The sequence below is a fragment of the Musa acuminata genome, chromosome BXJ2-5 (assembly GCF_036884655.1).
Source record: "Musa acuminata AAA Group cultivar baxijiao chromosome BXJ2-5, Cavendish_Baxijiao_AAA, whole genome shotgun sequence".
Lineage (NCBI taxonomy): Eukaryota > Viridiplantae > Streptophyta > Magnoliopsida > Zingiberales > Musaceae > Musa > Musa acuminata.
This window is the reverse complement of record NC_088342.1, coordinates 12148786-12169968: the sequence shown is the minus strand read 5'-3', so window position 1 is coordinate 12169968 and position 21183 is coordinate 12148786. Positions and strand designations below refer to the sequence as shown.

Here is a 21183-nt window from a genome sequence, read left to right as displayed (position 1 = left end):
TGACTGACTCTTCCCGGGGAAGACGAAGCTTATTTTGATTAGAAGCTTCTCAGACCACGATAAAGAAAACGTACCACAGGGGATGTCGACCATAAGCCTTCACATCAAGCAAATAACGTGGAACTTACGGGTCGATATTTGATTGACTTTTGGGCATGCGTGTGGTCAGGTAACACAAGTCAAAGTCTGTGAAGTCATTTAGAAGCTTCGTCAAACAACAATCTCAGAACTGCATTGCAGGCGAAACCAGATTAGCTCTGGTCCTTTACCAACGTAATTCCATCGGCTCTGGAGTTCTTCGACTAAGTCACGATGAAATTAAAATATCTCGAGAGTAGTCTACAAGGCAGACGATAGCTTTCACAATAACTTCATCTCTTGTGGTTCGTCAGCAACAGCACGTACTGTCACAGACTTACTTCGACGACCGACCGACCGACCGAGGGAGAAGAGGGAGAATTCCGTGCAATGCGTTTGCATGATTCCAACGCCAATGTCGTATTAGTCGACGGCAGGCTTCAAACTTATGTTGGTTGTGGGACTCTTTTTCTTTTTTGTTTTTCTTGTGTGTGCATATCTCACATCCATTGATGCGTCTGCACTGACTAGCTACCTTCCGGAAGCCCTTTCTTCCATCACCTTCAGCAACAGCAGCATAATAATAATGTTAATAACTAAGTTCAAATTAGAAGACTCCATGTTGAGTATATGATTAATCTTGATTAAAATTGATCTATACCTAAAGAGATTCGGAGCATATTTGGTCCAATGTTCGAGCTATAACAAGTCTAGTCTAGTTTAGCTAGATTTACTCCAAAATTATACTAGGGATATGTAGAGAGAGAGAGAGAGAGAGAGAGAGAGAGAGAGAGAGAGAGAGAGAGAGAGCCCAAGTGACATACCTAAAACCTTTTACAATAGATCTCAATAACAAGTCTTTCATATTTAGAAGAGAGAAATAAGTTATCCTTAAGGGGTTGTAATTCAATAATTACTACTTGATCCAAGAGAATTTTTCTTGAATTCCATAAAAAAATATTTGTGTATCCCATTTTTATACGTTGAAGGTTTGTCAAACAAAATCCTTAAACTTCTGTATATGAACAAATATTAGCAGGCCATAACACGTAGCGAAATTAAATAGAATCACAATTAAATATAATATCAAGATTTACGTGGAAAACCCCTCCAACGTGAACGGTAAAAACCATGAGGCAAACTAGAGATAATCCATTATAAGAATAATGAACATATAAATCTTAGTATTTTGCCTAAAACCCTAGCAACAATCACAAGAGAATAGATAAGATACAAGGATTACGTCATTCTCCTCAAGTAATTAGAGCAAGAATCTATTGTAGATCTGATCAATACTGCCTAGATGATTGAGAATAGCCTCTCTGTGTTGTCTTCTTCCCTTTCCTTCTTATTTTTCTATATTTTTCTCCTAATTTTTGGAATGACATAGCTGTAGTAAAATCTACCTCGTTGCTACAATTTTTCTCCCCCAAAAATCGTAACCATCGTACCTCCCTAATTTGATCTAAGGTTAAGTAAAAAAGGGATGGGCCGTGGGCTGTTAAAGCCGACTATGGACTGAATTCATGGACTATCAGTTCAACAAAATATTCCTTCAATAAGTTTGAAATGAAAATATACAAATAGAAACTCTTTATCTAGATTTTATTTCGTAGCAATTGTCAGTTAAAGAATATTAAATTGTCGAACGGAGGAATATTACTTTTAGATGAGATATTAACATGAAATATCTAGTTGGCATCCACTTTTCCATCTCGTGCTGCTTTGACTTGATTCTATAAGTTAAGTTTCTATGACTATATTTTCTTAGGGGTCTTTATATCAGAATTGTTACATACACCTTTATTATATTTTTTTAAATAGTCATATTTAATTTGCTTCTTCTTAGATTATGAAGCTTCTTCGCACCAAAGATAATGCTAAGCCAAGAGGAAATGGTGATAGGTAACTGAACCTTCTTCTTTAGTTCACCCTCTCAAGACACGTAGACTATAGAGCTTACTTTCCCTCCTCCTCCCTCCTTGTTATTTATCTTCTTTTTATCCTTTTTTTTTTTCCTTAGCTATTTTTTTTCATGTTTCACGCTAATACAAATTAAATTAAAAAAAATAATATCAAATGATTGGAAGTCTTTTCAGCATGAATATGGTGGACAGAAAGAAATCTCCTCCTTTAATTCTAAAGGTATCAGAGTTTTATTTTTCATGTATGAAACCCAAAAATCTTGATATGATGATCCATCCTTCAGATAATATATCTAAATAGTCTGAGTGGACTTGGTCATGAACTGTCTTTGGGTAGACTGTCTATAGATTTCAATGCATGGTTGATAATAAAGCTACAAAAAAAAAAAGAGAGAGAAAAAAAAATCCATTTATTTCATAGGCTAGTGAGACTACTCTCATAAAGTCTATTATTAATATTTTTCCTATTCACTCAGTTGATATTTGTTAGGATGAATGACAAAGTACTTAATAATATCAAAGTTCATAATTCTATTGCCTTAACCGAGTAGACAATTGAAGTTAACAATTTCATCAACATCCAAATTTTATCTAATGCTAATGAGCTTATATCATATCATATCTATCAAATTTTATGTAATCAGTTTTAAATACATCCCTATCAATCTAATAGGTTAGCTCATAATCTACCAATTTTAGTAGACTTCACAAGTTTACATCTACAACGCCTGAGGAGATAAAAGTTCACTTGCGAAGATGTATTCCATCTAATGTGTGTTATCCACACAGCAATAATAATAACAAAATCCTAAATCCCAACATCTAATATGTGTTACCCACTTACGATTACAAAGAACACAAGAAACAAATAATTTGAAAGAACCGAGTGTGTTCACCTAATTGAAGCATGTGTGCTTATACTAGTGAAGATCTCATAAATGTAGTGATCTTAACCAGAAACCAATATTTAATATGAGCCCAACTGATAATTAGTCTTTCTTATGGGCTTCATCAATCACCCTAATGAAGCAATTCTACAACAAGAAATGCTTAGGCTGTTCGAGGAGGGCTTCCACTATGTTTTGTCAAGCAGATGCTGTTCTGAGGGATAGCATGCAACAGTACTACTCGTGACAATTCACTGGCTTTTTGGGAGGACAGAGCAGCAGAATCTTCAGCCTCGCCTTTCCTTGTATGGCTTCTCATGGCTTTCCTTGCGTTGTTGCTTTTGTTTGTGTACAATTGTATGATAATGTGCTACTGTTTTGTGATTCCCTCCAAAGAAGCAGCAGTGGTGAACTTGCACTTATTATTATGGGGAATCGTACTTTATTTTTGTTTAGCTCTCTCCTCTTCTCTTTCTAGAATTTTATTTGAGTTATAGATAGTCTCTGTGCCATGGTTTCCATCTTCGTTGATTTCTTCGCTCTCCTACACTTAGTATGCATGTGGAGTTGGGGGATCAAATTCTCGTTTCTCATTCCTCTTTTCAGGTGTAATAAATATCCCGATGAAGGAAATTTTGAATCACAGATCTATTATTATTATTATTAAAGTATTAAATTAATAGTCTCGTTAACATCAAAAGTCGTACAGATGAGAGATGGCTTCAGTGCCTGCTTGTAGATGACAGATCCTAAAGATGGCAAGTCTGATGTCTCAAGCTTCTGTGGCAGAGATGGATCGTAAACCTTATCATGCTATCTTATGTCATAGTTGATGTGATGACATGACTCACGGTCTTCATCCAACTCCTGTGGCCTCCACTGCAACCCCACAGCCTTGGTGTATGCTTGCCTAACTATATTGAACATATGGTAACTTGGACATTTGATTTGAAAGCATTAATGGTCTGTGTGCTTATCATCTCATCACAGTAGATCAAGGATGGCTACATGAGCAGAGGGACCATTTACCATTAGGTGGCACTCACCTACTCCATGCAACTTGCGATCGAGATAGAAAGGAAGAATGCAAATGTCATGTGATGACACGACTTCCAAGTGCACTTCCTCTTGGTTTCCTCGACGGCAGCGGACTCAGAGTTTCCAGGTAATCTCAAGCACTAGTGGGGATGCCGTGAAGATTCGGGTTGTGGGAGATGCAGAGTTCCTAAAGTCAATCTACCAACTCTTCTTCTTCTATCAGGACGGATATTGTTCAACCTGCAGTTGGTACAAGAGCACTAAGCCTTCTTCAACCATCATGCTCTGGTAAAGCCACCACCCTGGACTTCCATCTCAGTGCAGCCTCTTCTTCTCCCGACTCACTCTGTGCCATGAATCTTCCTGTCGAAGTTATGTTTTCAAGGTTAACCAGTGAGTTGTTTTGCATTTCATGATACTTGGCATTATTAGATCCTAGAAGGTGATTGCAATGTCAATGATGGGAAGCATTCCAAATCTCAAAGAATGTCAACACCTAAAGTTGTTCCAATCCAGATTGGTGTCTGCCATGCCCACTATAAATACTCCAACGTGAGCTCCCCTTGCCCACCATCTCTTCTTCTTGCTTCCTCTTCATCCAATGGCTCTCTCCGCTCACAAACTTCTGCTTCTCCTCTTACCTTTGCTTCTCTGCCAATCTAAGGCCAAGGGGGAGACCTGCAGTGGCTGCTTTACCCATTCAAGTGCAGCTTACTACCCTAACTCTGACAAAGAAGGGACAGAGAGTAAGTTGCGGACACATGCATGAAACATGAAACCTTGTTTTGCTCTCCCCTTACCTTTTGTCCATGAAACCTTCAGCTGGTGCATGCGAGTATGGCACGTTCGGAGCGACGCTCAACGGCGGGGACGTCTCGGCAGCGTCGAACCTGTACAGGAATGGCGTGGGTTGCGGTGCATGCTATCAGGTCTTCTTCTTCTTCTTCTTCTTCTTCTTCTTCTTCTTCTTCCGCCATTGCTTCGCTTGTCACGTCACTCACTTGCAGTACCTCGTCAGGTGCGATGCACGGATACCAAGTACTGCTCGACCGACGGCGTCACGATCGTCATCACGGACTCGGGAGCAAGTGGCAACACCGACTTCATTCTCAGCCAGCACGCCTTCGCTCGCATGGGTCAGAATGCTGATGCAGGTGCTTCCCTTCTATCTCTCGGTGCGGTCGGCATCGAATACCGCAGGTGCGTGTTCATCTTCAGCTGATTTCAGTACTACGGCAGCATGATATGTAGTCAGATAGTGTGAAGAACATGAAGACACTCGTCATGTTCATGCTGTGACTGGCACCTCAGGGTATCATGCAGCTATCCAAACAAGAACATCACCTTCAAGATTGACCAGAGCAGCAACCTCTACTACTTTGCCTTCCAGATATGGTATCAGCAAGGGAACAAGGATATTACTGCTGTTCAGCTGTGTGAGGTACTACACAGCCTGATGGCATTGTTAGATACTTAATGATTTACCTATTGACTTTGGATTTACTACTGCAGACCGAGAACTTAACCTGTAAGTTGTTGGAGAGGACCCACGGAGCAGTGTGGGCGGTAGCATCTCCACCAAGGGGGCCTCTCTCTGTGAGGATGCTGTTGAGTGGAGGAGATGATGGCGATGAGACATGGGTGGTGCCTCCCAATAACATACCTCAGAACTGGACTGCAGGAGACATATATGACTCTGGAATACAAGTGTAGTAGTAGAAAGATGCTTCTGATAGATTTGTAACATTGAGACAGTGGTCACGAGGTTTTTATTGTTCTTCCCAACTATTTTTACTAAATTAGAATAAACAGAATTATTGCTCAATAAGATTCAGTGTATTTGTTCAGTTCAGAGAGATAAATTTGAGAATTGCTTGGGTTTCTTATGATAATGTTTTCGGTGGACACCAGGAAATGCTTAAACCTCCCGTTGATACAAGATCAAGCTATAATAACTTGTATTCCTTGATGAAATACTACTCTATTAATTGGAAACTTGAACCATGGACACGGGAAAATACTAGAGATTTTACATCTAGAATTTTTAAGACATCCATAGGCTTGAGCAATGAAATTGACATTAAGTTCCCATTCACAGGCCAAACAAGAACCAAACTCGAGCATTTTCATTAAGTTCACATTCGCAGGTCAAACAAGAAGCAAGCCATGCCTGCTTTTGGTTGAATGAAATATCAACTCACAGATGGTACCTTTTCACTCCAAAATTTCCAATATGAAGTTGAAAACCTTCAGAGGAAACAAAAGAAAAGGTAGATCGTATTATGTAGTCAGCATCAGCTTTCTCTTTCACACATGGAGATGGCAATCAATTTAACCACCATTTTGATGCAGACAAGTTGCTCAATTCGAGTTGGTGCCTGACAGTTCACTTCTTTTCGTCGTGTGTGTATGCTTTGATTTTCATCCAAACATAATATTATTTATCTGTTCAACACCGATATCAGAAATAGGCTCGATAGGTCGTTCCTCTCCGCCCAAAGATGTTACCGTAGAGCGTTCTCGGCTATATTCATCTGAAAACCAAAATACACCAATAAGAGTTCACAAGAAATGTACTTTTCATGTATGCAAAAGCCAGATAACTAATATGTAAATTCCAAAGTTCACATACGGCATGAAGATTATATAAATCTTGGTTAAAGTTAACAGTTTTCAGGTTCTGCCATCAATTATTCAGGAAAATTAAATTATGTAAACCTTTTCTATACAAGAAATAGGGTCCAAATGAATTATTTCCGATCTTACATCAACCAGAAGAAATAAATATAGAGTTTTATTTAACACTGATATTTCTACGAAGAATATGCCTGCCCAATAAGAATTAGATATTCAAGACTAGAAAAAACATTGCATGAGTGACCTGAACGAGAACAGAAAAAATCATATAGACTCGAGTTATTAATCAAATGAAATTGGTAACATAGACTACCGTTAACGAAGCAAGACACTTACCAAACATTATGTTAAACGAAGTTGGAGGAGGAGTCACCATGAAGTTTAAACCAAGGTAAGAAACCATCGCCAAGACCACTGTTACAATAAGAAAAGATGGAATTGCTATTGCCCAGTACCTGATTGTAAATTCAATTAAACAAACTGGCATCAACCTCCATCATCAAGAGTACATCTCAATACTAACATGACTATTACATACAAATGAAAAATGGCTAGCATGGTAGACTAACTGAAAAGATAAGCCTCTCCTCAGAGTTCAAGCATATTATGGTTTATTTACGTCATCATATATTCATTATTTGATCAGAGAAATGAATTTCTGGAATAGTATCTGGTCACAACTACAGTAGAAACAGATCCTCTGACAAGTAAAGCATCTAGTGAACAAACACGCCCCTATAAGTTATTTCATCGACCCATACTTACTGTCATTTATAATTAATAATAACAAGATAGTACAGTTAATTAGAATAATAAAAACATGACCGTGGGTTAAACCAAGCTCAAAATTTACTTAGACCTTATGTTGCACGTAATTAACTTCAATTACATGTCATGATAATTTGGCAAACTAATTAAGCCACCTCACATATATATTACAAGTCTACATAATCAAATAGAATCCCTCAAGAATGACAATAATTTATTTACATAGTGGCTCCAATTAGATCAAAGTTGATCCTTATACCAGATGAGACCATTCTATGCTAAATATCAATGAGAAAGTAACAAAAAATCCTCCATGAGTTCAAGTTGAGTCAAAGGTATAAATGATCATGAACACTTTCTTTCTTTTTGCTTGTTGCTTGTGCAAGATAAATCTTGGTCTTGTCAGTTTGGCAGTCCTCCTTGTTGACATGTGGAGATTATTTCCTCTTTTGTGAGGAAATTACTTTCCTGATTTTGAAAAAATTATTTTCCTGATTTCAAGGAGATTATCTTCCCGATTCAGTAAATATTAGTTTCCTATTTTTTCATGAAATTAGTTTCCTGATTTTGTATGATTTAGTTTCTTAATTCATCAAATTTGTACCCCTAAAAATTCGGTAAGGCTCTCTTAATCGAAATATCAACAAGTATTTCTTTCTACACTCATCACTTGGGGGAAAAGTATATTACTATACTTAAAAAGGCAACAAATTTTCAAGAACAAGCTAGAGAAATAATTGAAAGAAAAGGGGAAATTTTAAGTAACCTCTATAACTTATGCACTTCTTTAGGACCTTTTGATGCATCCTTTGAGGTTTCAATTTAAGAAAGTTAGAAAGTTCAGTTTCTACATGTTCACATTATCTAGAGAATATTGAAAGCTAAATATTTAATGATGAGATCTGAAATATTATCATCTTTACCATTAGGGTCGTAGAAACGAAAACAAAATACCAATATGACTACAATTTGTTGAATCTTGGATTTTGATGATGAAACCAATTCATAATGTTTATGATTTGATCTGCATTTTGAGTGATGCAGGAAGCTTCGATCAGGAAGAGACAATTAAAGCAGGAAGAATCATGTTGGGCCGGAGTATAACATGTCAGAAGATTAGATGTTGAGTCGGAGGATCGGACGTATCGGCAGAAGGCTTCGGGTCATGGGTTCGGGCATCGGGCCAAGAAGAGCGGAAATTGTGCCAAGGAAATCGGTGTTGTGGAGGTCAACTGGTCGATTGGGCAAATAGGTCGCAAGAGAGGATGATGCGTCGAAAAATCGGACGAAGCGTCGATGAACCAATGACATGTCGGACAACATTTGATTCAAGCTTTGTAATAATTGTCTAGATCGAAGTAGGTTTTAAATGTGCAGGATTAATTACGATAACGATCAAGGAATAAAACAAAATGAAGTCCCAGAGTCAAGAACGAGATTTCGTCGGGAGTTCGAGAGTTTGTCGGAAGTCCAAACATTCGTCGGAAGTTCTGCCAGAACTGACTGAAAAGTCCAAGAGCTTGCCAAAGAAGCTCGTCGGAACTCGCCAAGAAGATCGTCGTGAAGTCCAAGAGCTTGCCGGGAGTCCGCTGGAACATTGCCGAGAGATCATCGAAAGTTTACCGGAAGCTCGCCGAAAGAAACCTAGACTTATCGGACTTATTTAGCTTAGTGTATTCCTTAAAATTCGTAGTTAGCACATAATTGGGTTGAATTGGGCCAACTCAATTAGGGGCCAATTGGGCCCAAGTTTGAGCTGTGTTGGGCCAAGTGAAAAAGACCCAAACAGTGACCCAATAGGTGTAACCGTTGTGGCACAATCTCCGAGACTATGTCAGGCGGTGGTACTGCCCAAACATAGTCTCCGAGAGATTGTCAAGCGGTGGTACCGCCCAGTGGCAGGGTGTCAGGCAGTGGTACCGCCCAGTGTCAGTGCTGCAGGCGGTGGTACCGCTAGGACCCGGAAAACCCGGGATGTGACACTTTTAAGCTTCAAGTTTGAATCCACTTGAGGCCTATAAATACCCCTCTCATCCTTGGTTAACTATACAACTGAGAGCAAAAAAAAAAAAAAAAACACTGTTGTAATCTTGTGTGAACTCCTCTCAAACTCTAAGTGTTCATGAAGTTTAAGAGAGGAGGTTGTGGGGGTGTAAAGGTTCTCTCCTGAGCCTGCAAAAGGAGAATAAAGTTGTAAGAAGGTGGTTGGTCTTCGCCTATTGAAGGAAAACTGTTAGTGGATGCCGGTGGCTTCGACGGAAGAGGAATCGGGAGTGGATGTAGGTCACGACGACCGAACCACTTTAAAATCTGATTTGCATTTCTGCTTTGCTATTTACATTTATTGCAAACTGTCATACTTCCTTATTACTTTAGCTGCACACTCTTACGAACGTGTTTCAAGTTAACATCTTTTCCGAAATCGGTTTTAATCGAACGAACGATTTTCAAACCGACGTTTTTATCTGCTGCATTAATCCCCCCCCCCCCCTCTTAGTGCGACTCGAACCTAACAGTTGGTATCAGAGCCATGTATTTTCTCGTTTGGTTTAACACCTAAGAGAAATGACTCTTTTCGGCTTTCAAGAGGGACTTTCTATCATTCGTCCTCCTATGTTCAATGGGATGAACTACACATATTGGAAAACTTGAATGAGAGTTTTCTTGCTTTCTATTGATTTAAATTTATGGAATATGATCGAAAACAGATTTCAAAGGTCTTCTCTTCCAATGAACGATTGGAATGATTTGGAGAAGAAGACTTTTTTTTTAAATGCTAAAGCTATGAATGCTCTATTTTGCGCCTTAGACAAAAATGAATTCAATCGGGTTTCTAGTTGCGAAATGACTTTTGACATTTGGCACACACTTGAAATCACACACGAAGGCACTAGTCGTGGCTCCTGTGTCTAATATGGCATTTATCTTAAAGGAGGGGATACTTGGGATTTCAATTCGTACCTCTAGGTTGAAGAGCATGTTTTTGGCTTTTCTGGATCCTCCTGTTTCCTTTGTTTCTATAGATAAAGCCTTCTGTGTTTCTTCGGCCAGTAGGACGAACATTTCTTCATTTTCCTCCGCTTCTTTTGTCCTAAGCTTTTGCATTTCTTTTAGTAAATCAGCTTTCTCTAACCTTAGTCGATCAATTTCCATTGCCTCTCCTTCCAGCTGATCATACTTTTTCTTCCATTCGCATATCTCATGCTGTAACCGGAGGTTTTCTTGGGCAGTTGCTATGGCTTGTACTTGTATTTCTTCTAATTCCTTTGCCTTCTGTTGTTCAGATTCTACAGCCATCTTCAGTCTTCTGATTTCTGCTTCACAATGGTTAATGTAATCTTGCTGTTGTTGAAGCAAATTTTTGGGCTCATACCTTGGTGGTTCCTCGGTCATTACTGGGGTTCTTTTGTTGAAATAATAGATGCTGCACATTCCGCATGAAGTAATTTCACATAGAGGGCAGTGCCTCCTATGCCTCCTTTGGGATGTCCTTTTGCAGCAATTACATAGTTCCATGTTTGCTGGTAGTTCCATGTTAATTTCCCATATATGTTTGCATTCGGCTTGTGTTTGGGAGACTTGCACCCGGGCCTATATCCTGTGTCAGGCCCGATCCACCAGGTTCTGCTATCTTCAATGAGGGCAAATATTCTATGAGTAAAGGAATGGATACCCTGCTGTAGACTTTCCACGTCTTCTCCCTCAGAGATGGAGTAAATTGCATCACTTTGATTCTCTCCTTCTTGTACTGATAGGATTTCATAATCATCTGGGAGGTCAAGCTGTTCGAACATGGCTACCCTTTTAATATTTTTGCGATCATTGGGGCATTCCCTTGCAAAGTGCCCTTCTTCCCCGCATAGGTAGCATTTGCACTTCTTGTTTCTAATCAAGTGCTTCCTTTTCTCAATTCTAGCATGGGAGGAGTGTGGTTTTCCTTTGTAGGTTGTTGATCTCCTTACGCCATACCTTCTTTCTGGTTTATTGTAGTATCCTGGAATGGGAATTTCACTGCAAAAGGATAGATCCTTAAGGGCCCTTCTGAAAGCCGCATCCTTGCATTCTGCCTCTAGGTATTTGTAGGAAAATAATACTCTTGGGATTACCCCTATTGTGTTTCCCCTGTATTTTGTTTCAAATGCCTCCTTGATCCTTTTGCCTAGTTCTCCAGGCATTTTAGACCATAATTTCTCTGAGAGTTCTGGGCTTGTGAATAGCCTTCCTATTTTTGATGCAAGCCTCATATAGTCATTCAGGAATTGGATAATATGTTTGAGGTTTGTGCATGATAACCTTTCAAGGTCCCGGTAGGCCTCTTCTTGTGCTGTGGTGGATCCTTGGAAAGGGTCTTCTAAAATAAAAATTGTCCTCAGTTGTGAGAGGATGTTTTGTGTTCCTCCTGAACCATCCGCGTTGGCCATTAATAACTGGTATTCTTCAGGGTACGCCATCCGCCATTGGATCCATGCTAGTTTTTCTGCTTCACCAAGCAGATTTTCGATAAACTCCATTTTGGCTTGGGGATCGGTGAATCCTTGTAGGGAGACCAAATTCTTTGTTATTGACTCCCATCTCATAAATACTTCCTCAAACATCCCAAGTTGGGATGGGATTATGAACATCGCCCCTTGCTGTTGAAATGCTGACGGGAGATTCCATGCTTCAGACAGGTCTTTTGATTTAAACCTTGGCTGCCTGGAGTAGCCTTCGTACGCAGGCTTCTGGCTTGTTGATTCTATGTTTACTGCTGGGGGGTAGTTGGCTGGTCCCATTGTTGAGTCGGTGGGTGGTCTGTAATTTGATACTGCCGATGATGCATATACCCGTTGAGATAATCTAGCCAGGTGGGGGTATTCCATCTCTAGATCTTCTTCCAATCCGGCTGCAACCACTTCCTTTTGGTATTTTTGAGGGTATGGTAATTCCCCTTCATCTTCAGAAACGTCAACTTCCTGATAAGAATTTAGATATTGACGTAATTCATTAGCTTCATCTTCGCTGTCGTCAGATAGTTGAATGCTGACGGCTATGGTGTGGTTCCGAATCTCTTCTTCATCACTTTTATGCGTGATTTTGAATTATTTCGTATGGAACCAAACAAGACTATTGGAGACATGTACATCCGTTTTACGGATGTCGTCAATAGTCTAAAAGCTCTTAGTAAAAGTTTTTCGAATCTTGAACTTGTTACGATCACTTTCTAAAATTTAGGATTCGAAAGTAACGACAATACAAAAATCAAAGGACTTGAACTATTTTCTGATTGAAGAACTTATTGGGTCCTTGATGAGCTATGAAATGATTTATGTGACACTTGACGAACTTGAGAACAACCTTCCAAAGAACAAGAAGGATTTGACACTTAGAACAAATGAAGACCACTCGAGCGAAAACTCAAGTGATGATGACTTTGAACTCTTAACTATAAAGCTTAAAAAATTCTTAAAACAAGAATCAAAAAACAAAAATGAACCTAAAAAGAAGAAGCTACGAAAAAAGAAGAAAACACTCAAGGTGGCTTGGGACGAATCAAGTTCATCCGAAGATGAAGAAAAAAACCAACAAAGGCGAGGTGACAAACTACGCTTTAACGGCTTTCGACAACAAGGTAACCAAAATCCCTTTGCTTTATTTTGAAATTACTTGATGCATTTCATGAGTTGTTTTTAAATTAGTTTAGAAAAAATTATATGTAAATTATTAATAAAATAAAAAATAATAAAAAATTAGGATCATGCTAGTAATTTTAAAAATGATAATGATAATTATATGTTTTATAAAAATACAACAAAATGTTAAATATAAATCTAATGCTTGTACACCTAATAAGATTAATCTTATGTATGTTTTCAAGAAGCAATAGTGTGTATCATGTTCATTTCCGAATTGCTTTTCGATTTTGATTGAAGATGCCTTATTTTCAATGAAACTATGCTTGATGTTTTAATGAAAATGTTAAGAGGTTTGATATCATGCTTAATGAGTTTATAGTTTGAAATTGTGCATGTTATACCTTAAAAACTTAAAACCATATTTTAGTATCATGCCCAAAGTAATAATGCATAATGATCATGCTTAATGAGTTTATATTTCAAAATTATGCATGATGATTCTTGTAATTTATGGCTTATCGATCTATGCCGTAATGAAAGTTGCTTTTTCGATTTTAAACATGATGCATGTTTTGATTTGGCATAAATGACAAAGGCATGCTTGTATGAAATAAAAAGGAAATACAATTTTTTTGAAAACTTCTTAATCCCTATCTTATTGAGTTTTCAAAAAGAGATTGATGAATCTATTTGTATGAATCTCTTGGACTATGAAAATGATTTTGATGATTGAATATTTTATATGCATGAATTGAGATCTTGTTCTCCTACGATTCTTTTTGATAGTCACTAAAAAGAAGACTTATTCTAATAAACCATGATATGCTACTTGACATCTTGATAATTTCTGACTTGAGTTTTGTTATGTATTATTCCCCTCTTCTTCCTTCTTATTTACAATGAAAAAGGGGAGAAAGAAAATCACTAGCATTTCAAGAGATCGATAAATCACTTCATTTCATTTTGAATCTCTTGAAAGGGACTTGGTTGATTTGACAAATTGAATGAGTTGAAAATAATGATGAATGTTTTGAAAATAAATGATTATATCATGTTTGATGATTTTACATTTTAAAATTATGCATGATGAGTTGAAGTGATGTTGGTTTAAAAATATTTATTCAAATGCATGAATCGATAATCTTTTTGTCAAATGAATTATGATTTTTCTTGTGAATTCTTGAAATTATAACTTGAGTCTTATTTTTGAATCAAGATCGTTTCCTATCATGCTTTCTATTTATAAATGAAGAAATTTGTCAAAAATAATATATGGTCTTTTGACATTCATAACTTGATTCATCATCTTTGTTATTTATCCTTGTCATGATTTGAAGATTGAAGTAAAGAGAAATGAATTGCACTATTGTATTGTTATTCCCCTCTTTTTGCCAATAACAAAGGGGGAGAAAGAATTGCTAACGTGCACATCACGAAAAGAGGCAAACTGGCTAGCTTGCTCATCTTAAAAGAGAAGCAAGAAGTGCTATCTTGCAAATCTCAAGAGAAGCAATGTTTGCTAAGCTACACATTTCAAGAAGATGAAAAAAAGATGTAAAATTTTGCTAACTTTCATATGTGTAAAATTTACTAGCTTGCATTCTCTAAATAGATATAAATTTGCTAGCTTGCATGTTCTAATATGATATAACACTTGCTAAATTTACTAGCTTATAAATTGCAAGGAGAAAAACTTGCAAGGAAGCAAAATTGCTAGCATGCACTTCTCAAAAGAGAAGAAAGAAAACTACTAGCTTGCATGATGATAAAACTTGAGATTATTTTTATAATGCAATGATTTGAAATTACATATCTAAAACTTATAGTTGCACTTCTCCTTTTTGTTGATGACAAAGGGGGAGAAGATATGATGATATGAGAATCATATATGGTAGGATGTAATATACTTTGATATTTTGATATCATGATGATTTGAAATATTTATAATGATGAATGCAAAACTTATGATAAGCATGCAATGCAATGATATGCATATAATGTGTTGTATATATTCATGATGAAATATTGCTTTGACTTGAATTCAACTTGAATTCAAGGTTCTATTGATATTGCATATTGATAGGGGGAGTTAAGGTTAACTCCGTCATCAATTGGTTGTCATCATAAAAAAGGGGGAGCATGTTGAATCTCGGATTTTGATGATGAAACCAATTGATAGTGTTTATGATTTGATCTGCATCTTGAGTGACGCAGAAAGCTTCGATCAGGGAGAGACAATTAAAGCAGGAAGCAAGGTCTGCCATACCGAAGCGAACCGCTCGTACCGGGCGGTACGTACCGGTCCGACAGGTTACTGGTACGTGGATCGCCCAGTACCGCTACAGTGCTACAGTATGAAAAAGAATATAAAATTGTTCAGTACACCAGGGTGTACCGCCCGGTACACCGGTACCGTACCGTATCGAGCTCGGGTCGAAACGCCGATACAGTACGGTATGGCGAACCTTGGCAGGAAGAATCATGTTGGGCCGAAGTAGAACATGTCAGAAGATTGGACGTCGAGCCAGATGATAGGTTGACGTATCGACAGAAGACTTCGGGCCATAGGTTCGGGCATCGGGCCAAGAAGAGCAGAAATTGTGCCAAGAAAATCGGAGTTGTGGAGGTCAACTGGCCAATTAGGCAATAGGCCACAAGAGAGGACGATGTGCCGAAGAATCGGACGAAGCGTCCATGAACCAATGACATACCAGACAACATTTGATTCAAGCTTTGCAATAATTGTCTAGATCGAAGTAGGTTTTAAGTGTGTAGGATTAACTACGATAGCGATCAAGGCATAAAGCAAAATGAAATCCCGGAGTCAAGAACGAGATTTCGTTAGGAGTTCAAGAGTTCGTCGGAAGTCCGGACATTCGTCGGAAGTTCTGTCAGAATTGACCGAAAAGTTCAAGAGCTTGCCAAAGAAGCTCGTCGAAACTCACCAAGAAGATCGTCATGAAGTCCAAGAGCTTGTCGGAAGTCCGCTGGAATATTGACGAGAGATCGTCGGAAGTTCGCCGGAAGCTCGCCGAAAGAAACCTAGACTTACCGAACTTATTTAACTTAGTGTATGCCTTAAAATTCGTAGTTAGCATATAATTGGGTTGAATTGGGCCAACTCAATTATGGGCTAATTGAGCCCAAGTTTGGGCTGTGTTGGGCCAAGTGAAAAGGCCCAAACAGTAACCTAACAAGTGGAACCATCGTGGCACAATCTCCGAGACTGTGTCATGCGATGGTACCGCCAAACTGGGCGGTGGTACCGCCTAGTGGCAGGGTGTCAAGCGATGGTACCGCCAGACTAGGCAGTGGTACCGCTCAATGTCAGTGTTGCAGGCGGTGGTACCGCCCAACACAGGCGGTGGTATTGCCAGAACCCGAAAAACCCAGGATGAGACACCTTTAGGCTCCAAGTTTGAATCTACTTAAAGCCTATAAATATCCCTCATCCCTAGTTAACTTACACAATTGAGAGCAAAAAAGAAAAGAAAACGCTATTGTAATCTTGTGTGAACTCCTCTCAAACTCTAAGTGTTCGTGAAGTTTAAGAGAGGAGGTTGTGAGGGTGTAAAGGTTCTCTCCTAAGCCTGCAAAAGGAGAATAGAGTTGTAAGAAGGTGGTTGGTCTTCGCCTATTGAAGGAAGACCGTTAGTGGATGCCAGTGGCCTCGACAGAAGAGGAATCGGGAGTGGATGTAGATCACGACGGCCGAACTACTATAAAATATGGTTTGCATTTCTGCTTTGCTATTTACATTTATTGCAAACCTCCATACTTCCTCATTACTTTAGCTGCACACTCTTCCAAACGTGTTTCAAGTCAACATCTTTTCCAAAATCGGTTTTAATCGAACGAAAGATTTTCAAACCGATGTTTTTATCCGCTGCACTAATTCACCCCCCCCCCTCTTAGTGTGACTCGAACCTAACACAATTAATGTAAATTCTTTCAGAGCCAACATGCTAATTTTAGCTGCTTTTGATACCTCCCAGAACTAAAAACTTATAAGCTATCTGAAGGTATACTCTGTGATGATAAACTCATTTCTATAAAGAGTCAAAAGGAAGAGTATCTGTTTCAATCCAAAACTTCAAGCCACAGAAAAATGCATCTCTATCAGCAATTTAGCATGAGATCAGGAGACATCAGTACTGCTTTATCTATTACCAAAAAAATGCAAAGCAAGCATGACAAAGAGCCAAATCATAGTATTTTAATACTGAAAGACCTTGCCTATTTTTTAAAAAAGATACAACTATATTTACTGCAATATGTGGAAAGAAGTGAATCATATTGATTTATTATATATCAGTGTGAAAAATCTGTCAGGAAGGCAGGAATCAAACCCTAATGAAAGAAAGTTTTGAGCTTCTAATGTCTAAAAGACATTTTCAATTACTCACAGCTTTATTAGAAAATACTGACAGCTTTATTTATTTAATACATTTAGGAAAGCAGAATCATTGTCTGCAAGCTTAACCATCAAGATACCTATGTTAATACATCCAAACAAAATGCACCTTGATGCGATATCATGATCCCTCATACAGAATGTGACACCAACCTCCGATTGTAGTTCCAACATCAATGAAACAACAAAAATAAATAGATCAGTGTGAAAAAGTTGCAGTAAGGCAGGAACCAAACCCTAACGAAAGAAAGATTCGAGCTTCTAATGTCTAAAAGACATTTTCAATGACTCACAGCTTTATTTTTTTAATACATTTAGGCAAGCAAAATCATTGTCTGCAAGCTTAACCATCAAGATACTTAGTACATCCGAACAAAATGCACCTTGATGCGATATCACGATCCCTCGTACAGAATGTGACACCAACCTTCGATTGTAGTTCCGACATTGATGAAACAACAAAAATAAATAGATCACTGAGGATACACTATATCTTCCTATTTCCGAGAAGGCAAAAAGCCACAAAATATCAAAATATCAATCTTGGGATAATTGACTAACATATTTCGTTGGGGCATTTTTACAAGCATCAATCAGGTTATAAGCATTAGTATGGACTCATGATCAGGAATCAAATCGTATTAAAGAAACAAGACAAGCATACAATCAAAACTCACTTACTTACTAGGATAGTAGGTGATGCCCAAATAATGCAACCACGGCTCAGGAGTGTACGCCCACACTATAAAGATCACTACATCAAGAAAATGAGGCAACGAAACACACACAAGTTGTTTGTCAGGCAAAATGATCCACTTTGGACAATCGGGTGCAGTGAGAGGACAAACACCTGCTGCAATGACGGTGGTGATGCAGCCGACGAAACCGTAGACCTCGGAAGGCTTCGGGCCATGCTCCTCGGCGAACGCCGCAGCGGCGGAGGCGGCGGCCTTCTCGTCGGGATCGGGAATGGGATGTTTCTGCCTCCTCTCTCTGAGTAGGCTCAGCGTTCGCCTCGGGCTGCTCACAACCAGCGAGGTCGGCGATGGTGGCGTCTCCTCCATCTTTTTCCCTCTCAAGAACAACGGATTCTTCGAGCGTTGCCGAAAGAAAGTATCAACCCTCTGAAACGCCAACTCGTTGGCTCAGAGAGCGCGATTCCCCCGTTAGGGATTCCTAATACATCTGGTAATTTTACACACACATCCTGGCATTTTAAAAATAATGTATTTGTCCTTACAAATGTGTATTCTAATTGTTATAATGCCAACTGTGTTGAGGAATCAACACACAAAAGTAATTAGGGCAATTTATCAAACAGTGTCCTCACCATTCGTTTTTGTATGGGATGGCAACTTCACTAATCATCGAAGCTTTTCCTTTTCATAAATATTCATTTTTTCTTTTATTTTTAAAATTGTTTAAGTCGATTTTGACTAATAAATTATTTCAAATCAACCCTCCTCCTCACACTCCATCTTCTCACTCTTCACATTCTCTCCCTTCATACTCTCCTCATCCGACTTCGCCTCCCACTCCGCCACATTGGCCTCCTCCCCTTGTTCTCCTCCTATTTTCCTGTTACTCATCATCTATCGCTGGCTTCCTCCTCCCCTCCCCTCCTCTAGTATCTCCTCCTCCTCCTCCTCCTCATAGTCTATATCGAAAAAGTCTATTATACTTAAGTTACACTCAAATTATACTTATTTATAAATTTATTAAAAAAATATATTATTTTTTATATAAAATTATCTTAAATTTATTATAAAGGGAAAAATAATATAAGTTTTGTTAGAATCATATTCTAATAGAATTATCAATGTTTTGATAATTGATCATCCTAAAATTATCTAAAAATAAAAAAAGTACTATTTCTAAAATAAGGTAGTTGATCGACTTAGTTCAATTTCAAGTATAAGTAGGTTAATAAAAGAAATAGGAAATAAAAAATCTTATGATTAGTTTTATTGAATAATTTAGGATAATTTTATATAAAAATTGATATATTTATAGGATAAAAATTAAACTTTTAGTTTTATGATGAATTTAGAATAATTTTATATAAAAATTAATATTTTTTAATATATTCTATGAATGAGTGTAATTAGAGTGTAATAATTTTTTTGATAATTTTAGATAAATTTATACAAAAATAATATATTTTTAGAATAGCTTATTTTTAAATTTTATGATAAATTTAGAATAATTTTATATAAATTTATTATATTTTTAATATATTATATGAATGAGTATAATTTGAGTGTAATATGATTATAATTCAAGTTCAATAACTTTTTTGAGTAAACTGTAAGGAGAAGAAGATATGGGAGAAAATAGAGATAAAATGGGAGGTGAAGTGAGAGAAGATAAAAAGAGGAGCAAACGAAGGAAGAGAAGACCAACGAGTAGCTGGTGAACCAAATCAAACCAAATCACGTTGGTAAAGAAAAATATATTTTCAATGTAATTTAATATAAATAGTGAGGATGTTTTTGTCTAAATTTTTAAAAAATAAATATTGATAAAATATGTTAAATCTCATATTTTGATGATGAAATTAATTAATAAATTAATGATCTAATGAGAAAAGTGATGCAGAACTAATTATAATCGTGAAAAGGCAAAAAAATTAAAAAAAATCGAATGTTGGGCCGGAGTTAAAGATTGACTATCGGGCCGGAAGAATCGAGGGATATGTCGAAAGTTCGGATGATGCGTCAGAAGCTTGCCGGGAGTTTGTCGGAAGTTCCTCGAAAGATTGCCAAAAGATCGTTGGGAGTGAGCCGAAAGTTTTACCGGAAGTTCGGATGAACAATTGATGTGTCGGACAACTAGGATTGCTTGCATTGTAATTGTTTAGCCTTAATTATCGTAATTACCCTATCAGGCGGTGGTATCACTAGAGCCCAATCTTCAAGGCTTTGTCAAGTGATTATATCGCCCAAACTGTTAGGATCGAGTCGACACTAAGAGAAGGGGGGTGAATTAGTGCAGCGGATAAAAATCACGTCGGTTTAAAAATTCTTCGTACGATGAAAAATCGTTTCGGAAAGATATTAACTTGAAAGTGTAGGAAGGATGTGCAGCAAAAGTAACGAGGAAATAAAGTAATTTGCAATAAATATAAACATCAAAACAGAAATACAAACCGTTTTATAGTGGTTCGGTCACCGTGACCTACATCTACTCCATTGATTCCTCTTCCGTCGAGGTCATCGACATCCACTGACAATCTTCCTTCAATGGGCGAAGATTAACTATCCTTTTACACCCTTCTTATCTTTTTCATAGGTTTAGGAGACAATCTTTTCACTCCCACTTACTCCTCTTTTAAATTATACTAACACTTAGAGCTTTTAGAGGAGTTCTCATAAGATTAAAATAATATTTTTCTTCTTTTTTTCTCTCAATTCTTGTGTATGTTAACCAGGGATGAGAGTGGTATTTATAGGCCTTAAGTTCATTCAAACTTGGAGCCTAAAAGTATCTCATCCCAAGTTTTTCAGGTCCTGACGGTACCACCGCTTGTAGCATTGACACCGGGCAGTACTACCGCCCAATCTAGTGGTACCACCACTTGGCACCTTGCCACTGGGCGGTACCACCTCCCAGTCTGGCTGTACCACCACTTGACAGTCTCTTGGAAACTGTATTTGGGCGGTACTACTACCTGACACAGTCTCAAAGACTATACCACGACGGTTCCACCTGTTGGGTCATTGTTTGGGTCTTTTCACTTGGCCCAACACAGCCCAAACTTGGGCCCAATTGGCCGCTAATTTAGTTAGCCTAATTCCAACCCAATTATGTGCTAACTACGAATT

The 21183-nt window shown here is 37.9% G+C and overlaps 2 protein-coding genes across 3 annotated transcripts; one reads left to right on the top strand and one right to left on the bottom strand.

The window, feature by feature from the left end:
- Positions 1-4222: 4222 nt before the first annotated feature.
- Positions 4223-5767, top strand: LOC103973175 (expansin-like B1). The gene is made up of 5 exons (XM_009387677.3): positions 4223-4674; positions 4751-4857; positions 4947-5128; positions 5240-5369; positions 5441-5767. Exons 1-5 carry the CDS (start codon positions 4530-4532, stop codon positions 5639-5641), a joined length of 765 nt encoding a protein of 254 aa, XP_009385952.2. The 5' UTR covers positions 4223-4529; the 3' UTR covers positions 5642-5767.
- A 267-nt stretch (positions 5768-6034) lies between these two features.
- On the bottom strand, positions 6035-18572 carry LOC135612512 (phosphatidylinositol N-acetylglucosaminyltransferase subunit P-like). Of its 2 annotated transcripts, none has more exons than XM_065108893.1 (4): positions 18210-18572; positions 18045-18113; positions 6902-6979; positions 6035-6462 (listed from the first exon to the last, which is right to left on the bottom strand). In XM_065108893.1, the coding sequence occupies exons 1-4, from the start codon at positions 18421-18423 to the stop codon at positions 6350-6352; spliced, it is 474 nt and encodes a 157-aa protein (XP_064964965.1). In that variant the 5' UTR covers positions 18424-18572; the 3' UTR covers positions 6035-6349. The 2 variants fall into 2 exon arrangements, with proteins under 2 accessions (XP_064964965.1, XP_064964964.1); XM_065108892.1 differs by having other exon boundaries at positions 6902-7020; positions 18041-18113; positions 18210-18569.
- Positions 18573-21183: the final 2611 nt, after the last annotated feature.

Bases quoted from the DNA above. Each gene is read 5' to 3' on its own strand.
- LOC135612512 (XM_065108892.1), bottom strand. From the start codon at position 18,423: ATGGAGGAGACGCCACCATCGCCGACCTCGCTGGTTGTGAGCAGCCCG. The intron at 18,114-18,209 runs GTGTTTGTCCTC...TTCTTGATGTAG, and splicing joins CACCACCGTCATTGCAGCAG to TGATCTTTATAGTGTGGGCG. The intron at 7,021-18,040 runs GTAAGTGAGTTT...ATTTACAATCAG, and splicing joins ATCACCTACTATCCTAGTAA to GTACTGGGCAATAGCAATTC.
- LOC103973175 (XM_009387677.3), top strand. From the start codon at position 4,530: ATGGCTCTCTCCGCTCACAAACTTCTGCTTCTCCTCTTACCTTTGCTT. The intron at 4,675-4,750 runs GTAAGTTGCGGA...TGAAACCTTCAG, and splicing joins TGACAAAGAAGGGACAGAGA to CTGGTGCATGCGAGTATGGC. The intron at 4,858-4,946 runs GTCTTCTTCTTC...GTACCTCGTCAG, and splicing joins GTTGCGGTGCATGCTATCAG to GTGCGATGCACGGATACCAA.